The 18,785-nt window shown below is 37.5% G+C and overlaps 1 protein-coding gene across 3 annotated transcripts in view; it reads right to left on the reverse strand.

Moving 5' to 3' along the window:
- EPHA6 (EPH receptor A6) overlaps positions 1–18,785 on the reverse strand; it is a 518,343-nt gene that overhangs the window by 252,121 nt on the left and 247,437 nt on the right. For all 3 annotated transcript variants that reach the window (XM_075103359.1, XM_075103349.1, XM_075103369.1), the window contains exon 4: positions 223–378. In XM_075103359.1, coding sequence (XP_074959460.1) covers positions 223–378 — 156 coding nt within the window. The remainder of the gene's footprint in view (positions 1–222; positions 379–18,785) is intronic.

Consider the following 18,785-nt stretch of genomic DNA (forward strand, 5'->3'; position numbering starts at 1 on the left):
CAAGTTAAAAAGCCACCAAACTAAGAAACATGACAGTATTTTTAGGGATATCTAGACAAAATTGAAATATATTTGAATTTTGATTTTAAAAATCTCTTTTGGGTATCTTGAGTGGGATTCTTCAGAAAATGCACAAATTCATGTAATTTTTTTTTTTAATACAAAAAAAAAAAAAAGGCACAGAAGAAGAGAATTGCAGGCACTGTTACTGATCAGACTTACGGGTACATGCCATAGTTGGAGGGTCCTTCTCAGCTCTGAAGTAACCTTTCTCACACTGACAGACAGAAGTTGCTTCTGCATAAGTCAAACTGTGTGGAGGGCACTTGGAGCACTTTACATTTCCAGCAAATGCTTTATAGAATCCAGGCCGGCAAGCTGCAAAACAAGAAAAAGTGTCATTAATAGAAGCAAGTTTTGGTCATAAGTAAAATCTGTTCCATGCAGTTACAATGCAATTTCTTTCCCTTCCAACCTAGATAATATATGCTATTTTAGTCATAGAATTCTTCACTGTTTTTATTTTGGTATATGACTTTAAAAAAACCAAAACTGTTCTTGGTGTGTAATGGGAAATCATTAAAAGAGACAGCTTCCAAATTTACAGACAGTCCTCACTGCTGCTTGAAATTGTTATCTAGACAACTTCACTATCACTGAACAAAAGCACATTATCTATGTTTTATGTAGGTTCCATCTCTTCACAAGAAAGAGGTAACTCTTATCTGCCAAAGCTATTTATATGGCTCCCTTATTTAAGTAATGGAGACTTGCAAGGCTTCCTATGTTTACCCTCACAACACGTGGGATTTGACTTGCCTACAGTCCCGAGAAGCCTCTGACAGAACGGCCACATCAGCTGGCTCCTCTGCACCCTGTTGGCATGAGAGGCTGGGAGGTGCTACTATAACCACCTTTGGAGATGTAGGAAGGAGATGCCGATACCCTCTAGCACAAGCTATGGCAAGCCTGAGGCTACTCTTAATTGTGTCAGGAAACAACCTGGATAGCAGCTGCCCTGGGGATGGGGATGTTGTGATGCTCAGGATGCCTCCAGTAACTCAGAGCACGGGTCCCTGCTTCTTGACCACAGCACAACCTTATGTGCCTTTTTGCTGGCCTTTAAAGCAGAAACAATTTGTTAAAATAAATCTCAACATAACTTGCCATGTTTGCATTCTGAAATATTTAAAACCTTCCTCAGACTTAATCACAAATGTTTAAACAGAGATTTCTTTCTTTCTCCTGCCAGCTACCACATTTACACACGCCAGCATGTATTGCAGTCACTGCCTTTTGGCTTCCCAATCTGAAAGCAGAACTGAAACAAATGAAAGAGCAACTCAAACATGTATACACTGTACAGACTCATGTTCCTTCTGACTCCTCCAGCAGTACAATGGAAACAATTGCTATAAATATAATTTTGAAGATCCATGTGCCTTTTTCTCATTTTGACATACTGAAGACTATTTTATTTACATTGCTAGAGAAACTAGAAAGTACTTCCTTCTCTTGTAATAAGACAAAATAACAATATTAAAATGAGGTGTTCTTTAAAAAGTACCCCAAAGTATGCATTTTATGGATTCATTGTCAGTTCATATTAAGTGAGTTATTAAAAAGTATTAACTCATAGATAACATACACAGATCAGTTTTGCTTCTGATTCTAGTGGACTTGCTTGATATAAAAGCAGTTCTGTTAGTAGATGAGGGAAAGCAGCGAGAAGATGGGACTGAAAAAGATAACAGTTGATTGCCTATCAGAATCCAAGACCCAGTTTTTCAAGTGTAACTTTAAGAGGTTAATTTTGACCCAGCAATTTCAGCAGTTCTCCTCCCAGTGTGTTCTTCTGACTCCGCTGAATAGGTATCAGGGAGGAATCCTGTCCTGCTGTCACTTATGAGGGGGAAGTGGAGGTGGGGGGAAAGTATCTTATGGTGTTAAGAGATAAGAGGGGTGGGAACAGCAGGGGTTTTCCCTTTGAAAGAAGACTACTGGTCTGATACAATTGCGATTATAGCGAGCAGTAGTTTTCTACTGATTGGAAGGACAGCAGGTTTGGTGCATGGAAGAAGGCAGCATTGTAGAAATAGGCCATGGGCACTGACTCCTCTGAGCTTTGCTGGAGGGAAGGAAGAGAGGAGGTGAGGCAAAATCGAGGAAGGGTGTTCTGCTTGCCTGCTCTTCTCTCATGCCCAAATCCTGCCCTGGCTTATCTAAGGACGAATATTAAATTCTTGTTTTTAAAGCTACCTTTCATACACGTAGTTCAATACAAAGAACTTTGTTTATTAAAGCGATGGCAATTCCAGGTTACGGTTTCAGTCAAAGCAAAATGGGTGCTCTTTAAAATCCTTAATACTTCTGAAATTTATGTCTGTCAGTTCTCAAATCATTCCTTCTTACTTTCTGTCCCCCAAATGACAAACCATTTTGCATCAAAAGAAAATAGCATTTCTCTTTCAAGAGAAATATTTTGTTTAAACTTCAAGCAGTTCACTATTCCAAAATAAAGTTCAAGCAGAAGATTAATTTCCAATTTTAAAAAAGTAAATGTTTTATTCTGAAATTATATTCTGTAATGTATTTAAAGTAATTATGGTTTTGATATGGTATGCCCCTTAAAAGAAAGCACATATATACTCATAGAAAACACAGAGAAAAAAATAATGGGTGAATAAGTGGATCATTTTACTTCTTTTGAAACCAACCCAAACACATTTATCCATTAAGCCAGGTATGTACCACAAATTCTGAGGCAGAGGATGGTATCAGGGAAGCTTTTCTATGGAGAAGTTTACAAAGCTACTGATAACCCGCTCCCTGTCCAAAGGTAGAATCACACAACCAGGATTATTGTACACTTTCAAATAAAAACCAGCCCCTCATAAACAAGATAAAATAACACAAGCTGAAAACCCCCAAATGATCACATGCTTGGGATACTTCACCTCTCTGGATAACTCAGTGCTGACTGTCAACATTCAAGGTGAAAGAAAATAAACTGTTACTCTATCAAAATCAATGAATATACAGCGTGAGTCTGAAATACAGTACTTCAGCTGCTGGACATATCTAAGCTTAGACTCTGCTAACAGATACTACGTTTCAGTGGCACAATTAACAAAAACAATTGCTAAATTTACCATTTTTCCACAGAAAATTTGCAAGCACTAGAGCTCCTACACAGGTTTTTAAAAGCTCATTTAGGAAATGCCTCAACTGGTATGATTTCAGAGATATGTCTCCCTCCGAAGAAAATAAAAAGAATGTCTCTGTTCCTTCGGCCTTAGGTGCCTTTGTGGAGCTTAAGGCTGTATAAGACCACTGTATAAGAGCCAACTGTAGCTCACAGCAATTCCAATTAAAATTTACAGGAAAATTGCACAGAGGGATCAATGGTATACGTATTCCATTCTAATTTCTGATTTATGCATCACATTTTGTAAAACTGGGGTTTGTAAATGTTCTGCTACAAGATTGCAGATTGCATTACTACATGTAAATCACTGCTGGTTGTGATATAGAATCATAGAATCATAGAATCATTAAGGTTGGAGAAGACCTCTAAGATCATCAAGTCTAACTGTCAACCCAACACTACCATGCCTTCTAAACCATGCCCTGAAGTGCCACGTCTACACGTCTCACAAGTGCTAGAAGTTGTATTCAACTTTAGAGTCCTGAAGTCACACAGTAGGTAAAATAAGGATTGGGATACGACTCTGTGAAGGAATTAATCAATAGGCTTACTTACATACTTAATGTTAACCACGTTCCTCAGATTTTGCCTAGCTCCCTGTTACTTCTATTGTTTATTCTCCTGTGGCAGTTTCAGCCACACAAAAGTACTTTAGTACACAAACTGCCTGATGGGCAAATCAGAAACTCAGGAACTTTTAATTATAGATGGGTTGCGGTTTTATATTTGGAGAAGGAAAAAGCCATCTTTCCCATGCAAGATTGTATTCTATGTAAATTTATTACAAGTAACTTAAAAGTTTGTTCCAGGTGTTTATGTATGCAGAAAGTTTTATTTTGTATGGGTTGATAAATTAGTATTTTCAAAGTGTTTCTCATAACATTTTTTTTTGCTCAGCTAATAGTTATTGCATTTATAATTTCCATAAATTATTTGTGCATGGGTCAGTGTACACTAAAATTTAAACTATGAAAAGCTGCCACCTGAAAAAGCTTCTAAGGATGACTATTCAAAAAACCTGAAGTTTGTTTTCATCTTTGTTACCACAGAGTATTTTTTTCTAACTTCCAAATCACTGGGAGGCATGTTATTTTCCCTAACGTTATCTAACAGAAGTGACTTTGTGAGTTACTAATTGTATGAACTGTATGAGATTTGACTTTTGTAAAGCCTGGGGGAAGATAATATATTGTCTTAATGGTTAAGTAATTAGCAGGGTATCTGAATGAACAATTCAAAGACACTGAAGTTTTCTCCAATGAAATGCCAGAGATCATGCAGAGAAGTACTGATAATTTAATTGGCTTCATAAAAGATAACACATCTATAAATGTGCTTTACTACAACTTTATCAGGATTTGACTATGAGGTTTTTAAATTATACAAGCTTTGTAATTAATATAATTTTCCTTATTTAATGTTTAATATATGGCATTTAGTTTTGTTTGTATGACACACAGATGCATACGAAGAGAAATTAACACTGTGCAAAGCTCTGGTGAACTCTTAGAGTGATTCATGGCTTTCTAGCCTCCCAGTCTGGGCAAGGAGTGGGAGAAGTCTTTTATCAAGCAGCTGCAAAACAATTTAGCACTCTTGATGTTATTTGCAGAGGTGTTGAAGCAGACTGGAACAACTTTAGAGGTGCTTTGTACACTTACTGCCTAAAATGAGATACCATCTATAGCTGTTCCAAACAGGACGGTACATGTATGGTGCAAGATGCACCCTTCCTCGTGCATGGCTGCACGGTCGGTCTATGGCCGTAAGGGCCACGAGCACATTCCCCTGCCAGGGCTCTGGCTGTGGGGGCTCAGGGCCAGCTCAGAGGCAGTGCAGCTGAGGGCGGCCCCATCCCACTGGGACCCTGACAGAGTGGTCATGAGGCCAACCCCTGCCTGGGGGAACTGCTTTTAACTGAGAGCTTGGTCCCTGCCTGGGCTACAGCTCTGCCATGGCACAGCCCTGCCCCGCCTGGCCATAGGCCCTGCCGAGCTCAGCCCACCCATGGACCGACATTTGGGATGTCTCAGCCCTGGTCCTGCCTGGCCTCCCTTGGGGAGGCCCCACCGCTACTGGCCCCCATGGGGCCCAACAACCTAAACCGACAGCCGGAGATGTATTGTAGCAAGCTCTCCATACTTCACGGAGATCCATCTGGGAAACCAGACACGTTTCCAAACCCAGGGGAACGCAGACGAAGGCTGACCTGTGTGTAGGCTGGCAGGCCACATGGCATTACTCAGGCAGCGAGGAGTGAGGGCTTCATCTCGTGCTCGATGGGACAGTGTTTTTAAGGATATTTTGAATTGCCCAGTCCAGTAAATAAGGTCAGGGGTCAATTACTACAAAATGCAGTTGTGAGCTTTCTTGCAGAAGAGTCTTTACTGCTCAAGGCTGTTATGGCCATTAAGTTTTTCCCCAGCCTGGGTGGGGTATGATATGATGTATAGACACGAAATCTGGAAAATGCAAATGTGGTGCTCATCTTTGTGGTCATAAACATTGTTGCTTTAAAAAAAAAGGAGCATTTTCACTGCTCTGTGGGAGCATGCCATTCTGAAAGAAAGAAGTTGATTCCAGTTTGCAGTTGTTTCAGTTTTACAACATCTGAATCACCTGTTATCAAGTTAGTTGCAGTAAGGGGAATCCAAAGCAAACTTAGAAGCAACTTTTAGGTATGTCTGACACTTGTTGGTTTGTGCATGGGAAGGTATTTCTCATGAAAATGGGATTTTTATAGCTTGCTGAGAGTTCATCAATCAAATTAAAATAGAGAAGACTCTGTTGTCATTTACAATGAATGGCAACCATCAGTAGCTGTGGAAGAGGTGTTTTAATCTTTCCAAAACACATAATTTGTTATGCTTTTCTACCTCATACATTTTTTAAATTGCTTACTGAAACCCACTAATGCATTATGAGACTGACATCTTTCATATTTGTTATATTCTGTCAATTATTCCAAAGTCCTCTTACCCCTCTGATATCTGATCACTTTATAAAAAGAGCAATCCAGTACGGCCTGTTCTATTCTACCGCTGTGCAGAAACAAGGAACTATAATATTATTTCAACCAATTCATATTTTAGTAAAAGTGTATAGAAAAGACCGAAGAAGTATATAGAAAAGAACAAGAGAAAAGAATGTAACAAAAGTTACACATTGTATATTACAACAGGCAGAATCCGATCGCAAAGTCAAGATTAGGATATTACAGAATCAGGACAATGAAGCTATGATGACAACCTTTGAATGTGAGTACTATCTGTTTAAGTCATCTCATGTCTTTTCTTCACATGATCTTTGTGTTATTCTGGTCATGAATGGACTGTGAGAAAAGAGAGGGCATTCACTTTGGGTCATGTTCAAACTGATAGTGAGACTATGCAGGAGAAGTTGCCAGAAACATGAGGCATTATGAAGAACCCATTGGAGGAAGACCAGCCATGATAAATTTTAAATTAAGGAACATGCTGATTAGTTGAAACCACAAGAATAAAAGACATCATCTATCAAGAAAGCAAGGCTCTGGTTTGGTTCAGTTCCTACAGATGGTATGGAGGGGACAACAGACACCTGTCACTGGGAAACTTAGTGACTGAATGACCAAACTTTTGCAGGGCAATAGACTGATTTTCCTTTTTTGTTTGTGGTAAATTTGATGGGTTATTTTTCTGGGTGCCTAGGCATGCACTTAAATGCATCTGTGTTTGTATGCTCCAGGCAATCTCTTCTCTTGCCAATATTTTCTGCTCTCTAATATTAATTTTTATTCTTTGAGGTGGAGAACACATAAGAGCATTACTTATATCCTTGACTTTGGAGAGGACCAAGAGAGAAGAAAGAAAAAGAGGTAGGTATAAGGCTGCTTCCTCAAATATAACTACATAATGAGCATAGGTAAATGAAAGTAATTGTTCTTTCTTTTTTTTTCCCCCAATGACTTATTTTCTGTCATTCCCGTATTTCAATATTCTATTGAGGTTGTTTATTAAAATTATTAGAAGCAATGACAGAAGAGATAATCGGCATATATCAAACAGTATTTTTAGTTCACATCAGTGCAGTTTTTCTCTGTGTAAAACATTACTTGCAATGCAATAACTTGAGCAATGATTCAGGTCACATACGTGGTCTTAAAGAATCTGTGGTTTATCCAAAAAATTGACACAGACAAGGAGAACAATCAATGATATTAATTTTATCACTGTCTGTCATACTAGATACAATTCAATAGCTCATCAAAGAGCTGGGATCTGTACTACACAGCACAGGTGAATACTATTCTGCACTTTTTAAGGTGCTGTCAGCTACTTCTCAAAGAGATTTAAGTTGACAACTAAAGGCTTCTGATAACAAAAAGAAGCACCATGTTTGTCACCAAGGTGACTCAGATAGATAGCTTTTCACTGTGGAAACAAACTATCTTATTAAACTTTGCTTTTTGTGTACAGAGCAATAATTACTCAGTGACTTAAGCTGCTTTTCATATTGCTGCTGGAGACTATCATTGCCTAGTAATAGATGGATTTTATCTGGAAAGATCTGGGAGGAAGACTGTCCATATTCTGGCTTCCCGTTAACTTACAGGCAAGACGGAGACAATTGACAGTGTAGGAAAAATACATGTAACTGCTACTCTTTTCTTTGTTCATCACAAGCAGCACGATACTTTCACAGGTTGCCTACCCATTGTATTTGTCACCTTACTTATAGATTTTTCCTGTAGGTGTATATTCTACATTTTTAGCCTCTTCTTTAAAAATCTTGACTAAGGACTCATTTTTGTATTTTCAAAAACATAAAAAGACCATCCTAAACACTTTTATAAAGACTAGAATTGAAGAATATGATTCAAACGCATAGGTACTCTTCAAGGAAAGAGAGAGAAAATGTTTCCAATACTGATAAAACTTTGTTTTTCACTTAATTCTTAGAACTAGCTGAATTATTTTTTCTGAAATGAAGAGACTAAATGAAATTTACAATGACAAAAGGTAGATGGCAGGTAAGAATGTTTCAGCATGAATGAATACAGAATCGGCAAAATTATAAACAGCTGAAAAGAAGCTCATATGCCTGGAAATATCAAGCACCGAAACTACAGATCAAGACCATATCCATAAAAATAAAAGCTATTGATAATACAGGATACATTGCTTTACAGAGGGTCTGCAACCTTTCAAAATTACCCCTTAAACACATCTTATAAACTGTACTGATGAGTCAATACAGTTAACTTTTAGAGAAGGTTGCTATACTGCAACTTATTTTGTGTGTGTGTGTGTTTAGCTCAAATACACCTTCCTAAAGGGGGACCCAGAGATCACTGTACAGCTTCCGTTTCATTTCATTAGGTCCTTTAATGTATGCCTGTATAAGCTCCAACAGTGAAAAACAAACTCAGGCTAAAATCAAAACAAAAGCAGCTTTCATGCCACTTAGATATGTCTAGAAGAAATTCGTGATTATCCTCTGACTAGTGAAGATGTGTCAGTGGTTTGAGAGAAATATATTTGTTTCTGGCATCTGAGTCAATAAAAAGGCTGCCTAGGTAAAGCCAGAAGCTATTGGAATGGGAAGACTCCAGTTTTTGACTGCACAGAGACTGCACTACCACATTACTGCAGCACTGCATTACTGGCATTAGCACAAGGAACCAGCATCAAAAAACCCACGCATGACCTTTGCAAACTTGGGCTCAAAATTTTCAAGCAAAACCACCAAAGCTGTTTCACCATTTATAGTGGCAATGATCTCTAATTCTTCCATGCAATTAAAACCTATGTCCCTACATGTGCTGTAAATGTACTGTACGTGGTCATAAAGACCTCTTGTTAATTGGTAAATCTGGTAAAGGCAGACTCCAGCCCCTAGTTTCCACAGCTGTTGCTGGTCTCCATCAGCAGTTGCTGACAGGGACACTGGTGCTAGAAGGTCCTCACCTGGCACACTCTCTTAAGTTGTCTCAGTGATGTGCAAAGCACCAATAATACATAGGCAGGCTGTTATTAGCCATAGAATAAAAATACAGTACAGTTATATTTGTGGAATTGGGAAGAACAAAAAGTCAAGATGTCTCAAAGAAATATCAAGCGACAAAAATGGCTGGAAGACTGAGGTACTTCATTAGTAATGGAAGAAGAGAGACAGAAACAAGAGGATGCACCTCCCTGAAGAGGCAAGCAACTATTTTTTTGCTGCTTTGTGCTGCTGATTCTGTTGTGGGGATCTCTGAAAACTAATAAATTGATTGAGGTGGGAACTATGCATACGCAAATGCACTGCTCCATACCCAAATTAGTCTTTATTTCTGTTGATATTTTATGGACAGACCTCATAGAAAATCCAATACTAGACAGACTTCATAAATCTTTAAAGGAGATGGCATAAATACTGTTTTCTACGCTGCGTAATTTTTAAAGGAACATCACTATGTTTTTGGAAGACATTGCACAAAAGAAATCAGTCAGGCTAATTAAGGCACACAATAGAAATGGTAATCAAGGAACATGACAGCAATGAAAAAGAAGGGAAGTTATTTCCTGCAATATATTAGTTCATACTCCTGGGATCAGGAAGGTCTGCAGGAAAAGAATGGAAAGAAAAGATCATCGCATCTCCAGTAACCACCTTTAACCAGAAAAGCAGGAGAAATGTAACCCTGAGAACACAGCAGGGCAATGAAGCGCTGGAGTAAATGGCAGAAGCTACACACTGAGTCCCAAAATCTGTCCACAGCAGCTATAAAAACTCTTCATTTTCAAGTATAATCTTAGTAATGCATTTTATTACTTTTTAATTGTTGTTCCATTATTGCAAAGCTTTGTATTTAATAAAATGCTTTCTTCATTCCTTCAGTCCTGTCCAGTAAAGAGCTGGTATCTGAGTGACCTGGAACATTCTGCAGCTATACAAATCCAGAAAACTGAAATACTAGATAATCAGCTGTAATACTCAACACCCCAGCATCTTTGCTGCAGGGTTTCTCCATGGTAGAAGTAGTATTCCTCTACTCAGCTGCCCTGGCTTACTTGGGAACTCGTAACACAAAGGACCAAAAAGGAGGAGCATACTTTAGCAGTCAGCACTGGTCAGGAAAGCTTACGGGCACATGCCAGAATACTGGAGAGAATGCTTGACTCTCCAGGTAAACTTTAATAACTTCTGTTTAGGGTCTGTAGTTCAGTCTAGACACATAAGCCAAGGCCAAATGGAAGAATTTGTGCACTGTAAAGCGAGTGGAGCATATCTATGTTGCAGTGGCACATCCCTCTTTGCATTTTTGATTCTTCTGTAGATTTCTCTACTACTTCCAAAAATAACAGGAGGAAACTGTTGCTGCTGTAGTCCTCAGACTAAAGCAATATGGAAATCAAGAAAATCCATTAGACCAAGGACAGCATATCATAACGCACATAGGGAGTAGTTTAACATTGCTGGGAGCTGTTCAGCATATCAAATTGCTTTTCATAAAGGAAAGTTGAAATAGTGGTTAGGCTACAGTTGCAGCTGGAAGGGCCTTTTGCAGGGGGAGGGATAGGGCAGGGGTGTGCAAAGTTCGTCAACACTGCAGTGAACGCTACAAAACAGAAGTCTGAAAAACAGCAGTAAGAGATGATATTTATTATAACTGCAGAAGGAACCTGCATTTGCTGCATTTTCTCCATATCATTTCAAGAGGAATTAGTGTCCATCCTGGAAGGCCATGAAGGCTTCTGTTTTTGCAGAAACATTTACACTCTTGTGTACAGTTGAGGACTCCTACCTTATCAGAAGACACAGCAAACAGGCATCAGACTGTATCAAATATTTCCTTCTGCAAAAGGAAAAAATGCTCTCCATTTTGTGGCTAATTCCTTTTGCACATTATCTATCTCTACATCATAAAAGTGAAAGCAGCCTTTCCATAACAAAGTGCTCATTTGTGTATCTTTCATGATCACAATGAATGAAAACCCACAGCAGATGATTGCTCCACAATGCTGGTGCTAGCGTAGGGGCTGAATAGTCAAGCTCATTTAAGCTATCACCTCCTCTTTTTCTTCTTTTTTTCCTTCGATTGTCACAATAATTGTAAAAAGATGGATGTTCCAGTTCAGAGTTGCAAGGCTGGCTTTGTTGTCTAGTTCAAGTAAGAGTCTGCTATATTGTTTGTAAAGTTTTTCCCAGCATCAAAAATATGTTCAGGTAGTGGCCAATGTGGTGCTGGTTTCCAAAAAGATTTTCAAAATTGGAATGTTAAAAAAGAGCTCTCTCAGAGTGGTGATAACAGTTATAAAGTCATCATCTCTTGATCTGAGCATAAATGCTAAAAATGCTAAATGCTAGAAAAATACCTCCTATTATTAGAAAGATTCAAAGTGCTTCCTACGAGGAATATGTACAAAATTTAAAGTGCTTTCTTACTAAATATATGTACAAAGAAATTTAATACCGAGAGCGCAGTTTGTCAATCTTATGATACCCTTTATCAAATGCTATCATATACATATGATTATTCCTCTCTGTCCCTTCCACTGGTACTATAAACTGATATTTCTGTCTTACCCTTCTCCCCCATTTTTTTCTTTTCTCCCCCTAGTATGAGAAACCTTTCTGTATTCAACTCTGCATGTAGGCATAAGCAGTTCATCGTGGATTTCTCTATTCTGTGGGCAAGAACAGACCAACTGAATCTCCAGATGCACTTTTCTCTATCCATAACAAATGAATCTGCTAGCCTGAGTTAATTAATTCCTATGATAGCAATTATTTCATTTGTTTTGCAGGTGTTTTTTTGGGAAGCATTTTTTTTCTGAAGCTGTAAGGTTTCAAACTTTTGACAAGTACCAAAACTTCCAGCCTGCTAGTTTTTGCAATTACATTTGTTGGCTGGCATTATGTCAGACTGATTTTCTGAGTAAGAATAGTAAGTTACCAGCACACTTCTCAAAAAATTAATGGCACTTGGCTTCATGCCTCAGAACACACTCAAGGTGCACACTGAAAGCCTACGAAAGCTCGCCCTGACATGACTTATTACTTTATTACAGAACTGTAGAACAGCTTTCTAGAGAAGGCATACCTTGAAGGAATGTTATATTCTTACAAGCAGTTATTAACAATAAAAATCTGAAGAATAGTTCAGCCACTATTTACAAGGATAGCATTTCTTGTTATGGCCTTATTATAAGACTGTAGTTCTTAATGATTTAAGATCTCAGTGCTCATTTTTCGGGTTCACAACTTTCACAAGACCAATTGCTTTTATAATACATCAGCTACAGCTATGCAATTCTTTTTTTCTTCTTCTCGGTTTAACTGCCTCTTTCACACTATTAGAATTAGCAAGAAATCATAGCAACGAGAACACAATCTAACCCACTTTAAGAAATACTTTATAACATCCAATTTTTAAAAGGAGAGGCTTAAAAATATGCTTACAATTTCAATAATACTTACCAAGATTTCACATTCAAGTATGGATTTGTATGTGCAATTTATCTGAGCCCCTGCTTTATTTGCGTGTACAACTCAGGAGTTTGTGCACACAAGCAAAATTACTTTAATTATGGGGGATATATAAATGCCCAGAAACAGTTAGGTAGCTGTATAGGTGTGCCATTTCTGATGCAAAAAATGCTGAAATGTTCTTATAAAATTGGGCATTTGGTCTTTAAAACAGAATCCTTTTTGACATGTTTGTAGAAAAACTCACAAGCTCGATTTTCAAACACACCAAACAGGATTAGTGACTCCCAAACTGTTTCAGCTCTGATTTACCATATTCAATAACACGGAAAATGAAGCTCTCATGCTTCTGTGGGAACCAAATACTATTTTCTTTTGTATTATTTCTGAGGCTTTCCAAGCTCACAGGAAAATAATCTTCTTGGATATTAAAAATTATTTCAAACACATCTTGTATCTTCTACAGGACTGTATTATATATTATGAAATTTTATTCTAGTCTATCATTATTGTAAGACATGGCATAACAGAGTGGAACTTCTGAATAAAGTCACATTTCATGGCAGCAACATACACAATATTCAAATACTGATCACCGACCTGGCTGTTAATGTATCACATAAAATGATTTTAATAAAGCTCACCAACTTGCAGTTCATGCATATACTATGGAATTTCTCCATCCATTTAAATGTCCAGTTTATGTCCATACCTAGTACGAACAGATGATATTTTAGACTAAAAGAACTAATGATAGATTCTGCTCTCAGAAACTTCACTGGCCATACCACCATTGATTTTAACACAAAAGGTCTTTATTTTTCTGTTATCAAATATTACTGTCAGTCTTTCAGAAAAGTGTTCCTTAATTATACCTAATGATCAGGGTAAGAGCAACTACATGCACCTATTGCTCACCTCAATAACAATTAGTTTTCCTGTGTCTTAGTTCCAGCCAATTTTGCCATGGAAGCAACACACAAAATTCTGTAATTAGTCCATTCAGGCTTTCCTTTCCCTTTCCCTTTCCCCAGCACACACGTAGAACCACTTGCAGTACTTAGCCCCAAATTTTAATAATGACTGAATTGTATTTACGTATGTACAGATATGTTTATGACTATCCTCACTGAATATACTGCACGTTGCTTTCTCTACAGCAGGAATACTGACTATAAAATAGTGAAAAGCAATGTTTAAGTGAAGCCTCAGATTTATGTAAGAACTTTGTAACTTTTTCATACCAATGAATGACAGTAAGTAAACGATACTAAACTGTTTTGTTAAAAACAGGACATTTTTTAAAAAAATATGCTTTGAAGTTTCACGTTTGCATAAAGCATAGACTAAAATTTACAAATTATTAGTAGTATTATAGTGAATGACAGAGTAGTGTAGATAGTGTAGACAGATGAATAGTAACAGTAACAATAGAAGAAATAACAAAATACAAACTTTTGTTCAATACGTCTTTGTCATCTCAGTCACATATTTGAATGATCTGTACAGGGGGTGCATGCATTTCTGTTTTGTTATTCCTGTTTACATATCTCTCTCTCAAATGAAATGGAGAGAAGTCAGCAGATAAATTGCCCAGTAGTCTTGACAACAACGTTCTTGTAAATTTTTTTATTTCATAACCAAACATTGCCAACTTCTCCAAACCCATCGCCACTGCTGCATTTGGGTTTACATGAATTCCAATATATAGCCAATGCCTTGGTAGCCCAAGGGAAAGCTCTGAATACTGTCTCAGATATTCCTGTACTGGCCTTATAAGACAGGAATAACTAAATCCTTTGGTGATGCAAATCCAACCCCATTTTAATAAAACAGAAATTGTGAAGGTGCCCTTTAGCAGAACAGGGTTTCTAATTTGTGTTTCACCAAAGTAGTTATGTGGCATATATCTTCAATCCTTGTGTCTTGAGTATTTCACATGATTGATGACAAGTATCAGAGTTAAGTATTTCTACTGAACATACTAAGATATTTCACAGGAATCTCACAGAGATGAACAATGAATTTAATATGAATTCTCAAATGACCAGGTTGATGTGAAAAATACTCCCTCCAATAAGACTTCTGGTATGGACAGAAAAATTTGAGCATAAGAACAAAAGTAAGTATTACTATAAAAACATATTCATTCTGCATAAAATCTGAATGTTTCCCAGGTTTACTGAACAAATACCAGAGTAGCTTATTTTTAGTTTTCAACTATATTGGATGCACTCTACAGTGTTAAGTCCTTTTCAAAGGAAATAAAAACCATTATCCCCATCCTCAAAAAATCCCAACTAAACCCTTAAGCTTAGAGAAGTCAATGTGACTTTGTTCAAGGTCTTCTAGCAACCTTGGAGCAGAGACAAGGTCACCCAGTTAATTATCCTGACTACAGGTGCAAGGCCCTCACCAGTTACAGGCCAGGTAGGGCTGTAGCTAGTTAAATGGAGAGCCAAACACCACAGAAGAATAACCAGCACCAACAGGTCAGCCTATGACTGAATTTCTTTCTTTCTTTTTTTTCCAGTTTGACATTTCCCTGCAGCTGCAAACATACAGACAGATATTTGGCATAAAATTGACCTTTTAAGTACAGATTGTTTAGCTTAAAGGTTCTTTTTTAATCTACTGGCATCAGTCAAGTAGGATTGCATAGCTATGGTATCCTGCCATTTTTAGATATGTAAATTCACATGACAGTTTTAATTCTGAAAACAAAATGTTTAGATTTTGTAACATGCATATACCTTGCTGGTAACGTTTCAGGGCAATCATACATTTTCAAAAAACTGGCAACAAATATTATACAGAGAATTTAAAATATTTAGCAGATGATCAAACATATCTGGAAAAATCCCTAAACCAAAAGAAAAATAAGTGCAAAATCAGGATGACATAATCTACAACATTGACAACTACTGATACTGCATCCCTGTTTCTCATCAAATTGTGAATTTAATTCTGGTGAACTTTAACTCCATTTTGGCTTTGAAACACTCATTAAGCAGCCTGCAGGACAGTTAGTTTTGGAGTTCGTAAATACCTGCTACTCAAACTGGGGTGCAGACATATGACAGGAAGCAAGAGAGTTACCACTCACCCGCTGAACTGTGGACCCTGGTTGTGTCTTAGCCTTACAGCAGTTAACATTACATGGTCTTTTGCAATTGTGGATGGCAGATTGCTTGTATGCAGTCAATTTTCACCTTTTTTTCCCCACTTATATTCACATTTATCATACGGTGAACAAAATGACTCGGAGACAAAGGTGAGGGTCTGCAATTCTGATAGTAAATGAAATAGTACTGATAGTACTGCTATCGTTTAGTATTTTGAACTGTAAAATTCACTGATCTGTGTTTATCAAAAGAATAACAATGGACTGTACCATTTGGCATATTTCTTTGATATTATACTGTTTTTATTTAATAGACTCATTTTTGGGTAGAAAACTGGAGAGGGAAAAACAGCTCTGTTAACAAACTCAGCCAGAATAACTTACACTTTCTACCTACATTTTCAATTAATATATAAAATCATAAATATGCATGTCATATAATGTTTAGTTTTAGAAAAACATATAAGTATTCGCCACCCTTTTGGCACAGCATTTAGAGAGTATTCTAGTTATAACTTAGTTATTTTAATTGCACTGTATGGTCATTGGTAACTGTCACTATGGTTATCTACTCTGTATTCCTGCATAACAGATAAATTTAAGCTTTGCTTAGCAATTTCCAGATCTATTTCAAATATCATGTATTTTAGTGACGCCATGGATCATTTGTTTTATTTGCTTCCTTACTGGCTTCATTCTAAGAATTTGAAATTTTTCTTGTCTACCATGATGATCTTACTCGCCTCCCAAGCTGCTTTTCCTGGCCTTTCCTTCCTCAATTATTCCAGAATCTGCTTTTCTCCTCTACTCGTTCTTTTTTTATGAGTACCGGGGCATAATACCCCATATATAAACTTTACTGAAATTCTTCAATTAATGCAAAAAACCTACATTCACTGTATTTGGGAATTTTTAAAAAATATTTTCCTGTTCCTTTGTTTCAAAATATTGTGCCTTTTCTGCCTTTATCTTCAATTTCTTCTAGCTACATTCTATGTTAGTGTGAATTAGTATCAATACTGTTTAAGGCTAGGGCCATGGGTAAACACACTCTGAGTTCCCAATTTGAAAGGGTCCCATAAGACAGCGGCTGTTCTCTGTATTTTTATAGAAACAATTTATTTATATGATTACTCAGTGAAAGCATGTGTGCATCTTGATCAGGTGCTCTAGGAGTCAAAAGAGGATAAGTGCTTGGTTCCCTGGGAAGTATAAAACAGACCAGACACTGATCCCACTGCACCACAGGCTGAATCTGTGTCTTGCAGTATCTGGAGCTCTGGGTGAGACTAGAGTCTTCATCATGCTACAGATGCTACAAATAGGGATTGTTTCTGTTCCTCACAAATTGAATAAGTTTTCTGAAATACAGTTCATTTGAAAACTCAGATACACCAAAAACCAAAATGGAGATCTTTCCATTTGAAGATGCATAATACCTTTTATATGATACAAAACTCTTTTTTGTTATGAAATGTAGACATTGATTAAAATGAGAAGATTCTCTTATGTTACCTAAGGATAGGAAATAACAATCCACCTCTTCATATTAGATTTGTAATTTTTAAAATGAGCAATGTTTTAGGGGTCAAGGGAAGCAGCAGCTTAGGTCAAAAATGGAAATGAATATGAGCAGTCTCATCTCAGTTATAAATTTACATGTACGCATTTCAAATCTGTCACAGCTGACAGAGGAACTTGACTGGCAGTCGGATTAAGAAAGGCAGAAGACTGGAGTTACACGTAATTTCATTTACAGGTTGTACTGGTCTGGGAAAACATACACATCTCTGATATTATGCTTGATATCAGCTCATGCTACAAATCCATAATCTACAATACTTATAATAAATATGAATTAATTACAAGCTCTCTCCATCCTCCTCCCCCTTTCTTCCATCATATATTATAAATACTGCACCTGCAGAATGGATCCTAATCAGTCTCTTATATAGGAGAGCTAAGCTTTCAAGGCGTAAAAATATCCCACAAAGAGGCCTGTCAGTCAGACTCCCAGTCGCTTTTGATAATATTTGGAAGAAAACAATGAACTCAGACCCTCTTTGAATACAGACAGAAAAAGGACTTAACACAGCAATTAAGAAGTGTAAGAACAGAGAGAAGCCAACAGAAAGGGGATGTCTGTGAGTTACTAAGTTTTAACATTGCTGAAATATAACACTGGAAGCAACCTCTGTCCAGTGGTAAATAAGGTGTTAGGTTTCATAATGCTTCTAGTATCTCCTTCATGATCCCAATTCAGTCTTTAAAACTCATCCACAATATTAGAGCTGCTTCTTTATAGACTCCTTTCTAATGCAAAGCTGAAGTACACGGAATCTTAACATTTGTGGAATAATGAGATTTGAACCAACTATGAGACTCTTAATCTTAATTGGCAAGAGGTGGGAGAAGATGAAGAATCTCCTTTCCCTATAATCTAATGCAACCCAGCAATATCAGCTTCCAGATTGCAATGTCAGCTATTCCACTGAAGGGCTGAGCAGGAGGTTAGGAAAAAATTTATTGTAAATGTTAATATAAAAACCAAAAGTTCATACTGGTCACAGTAGGTAAGTCACCTCAGCAATGTCTGTGCTCCCTCTTGTACTCTCTCACTTGTGTGGCTTTCACAGCATCCCTCCCCAACAGGCTGAAGCAGGAGCTGTCTTTTGAAAGGTTTCCCGATGGATTGGTTGAAAACTGAAGGTGAATGTTTTCATGACAATCCCACAAGAACTCCGAAATCAGAACCACTTTCAACTCATTTGAGAAAGAACTTTAAACTCCAATTCTCAATTCAGAAAGAAAAGATTTCTGCAAGAGCTATTAGAAAAGAGCCCCTATCAGCTACCACTGTTGCAGCAAGACAGAGGAAAGGACTCTGGTGTTTGTGAAAAACTTGAGTTTCAGTCTGTGCTGATACTGCATTACGGCTGCAACCACCTTGCTATCCTTGATGCTGATGCTCATCAGGTGCATCGACACGTCAGGACA

This window comes from Phalacrocorax aristotelis, chromosome 1 (genome assembly GCF_949628215.1).
Source record: "Phalacrocorax aristotelis chromosome 1, bGulAri2.1, whole genome shotgun sequence".
NCBI classification, from domain to species: Eukaryota; Metazoa; Chordata; class Aves; order Suliformes; family Phalacrocoracidae; genus Phalacrocorax; species Phalacrocorax aristotelis.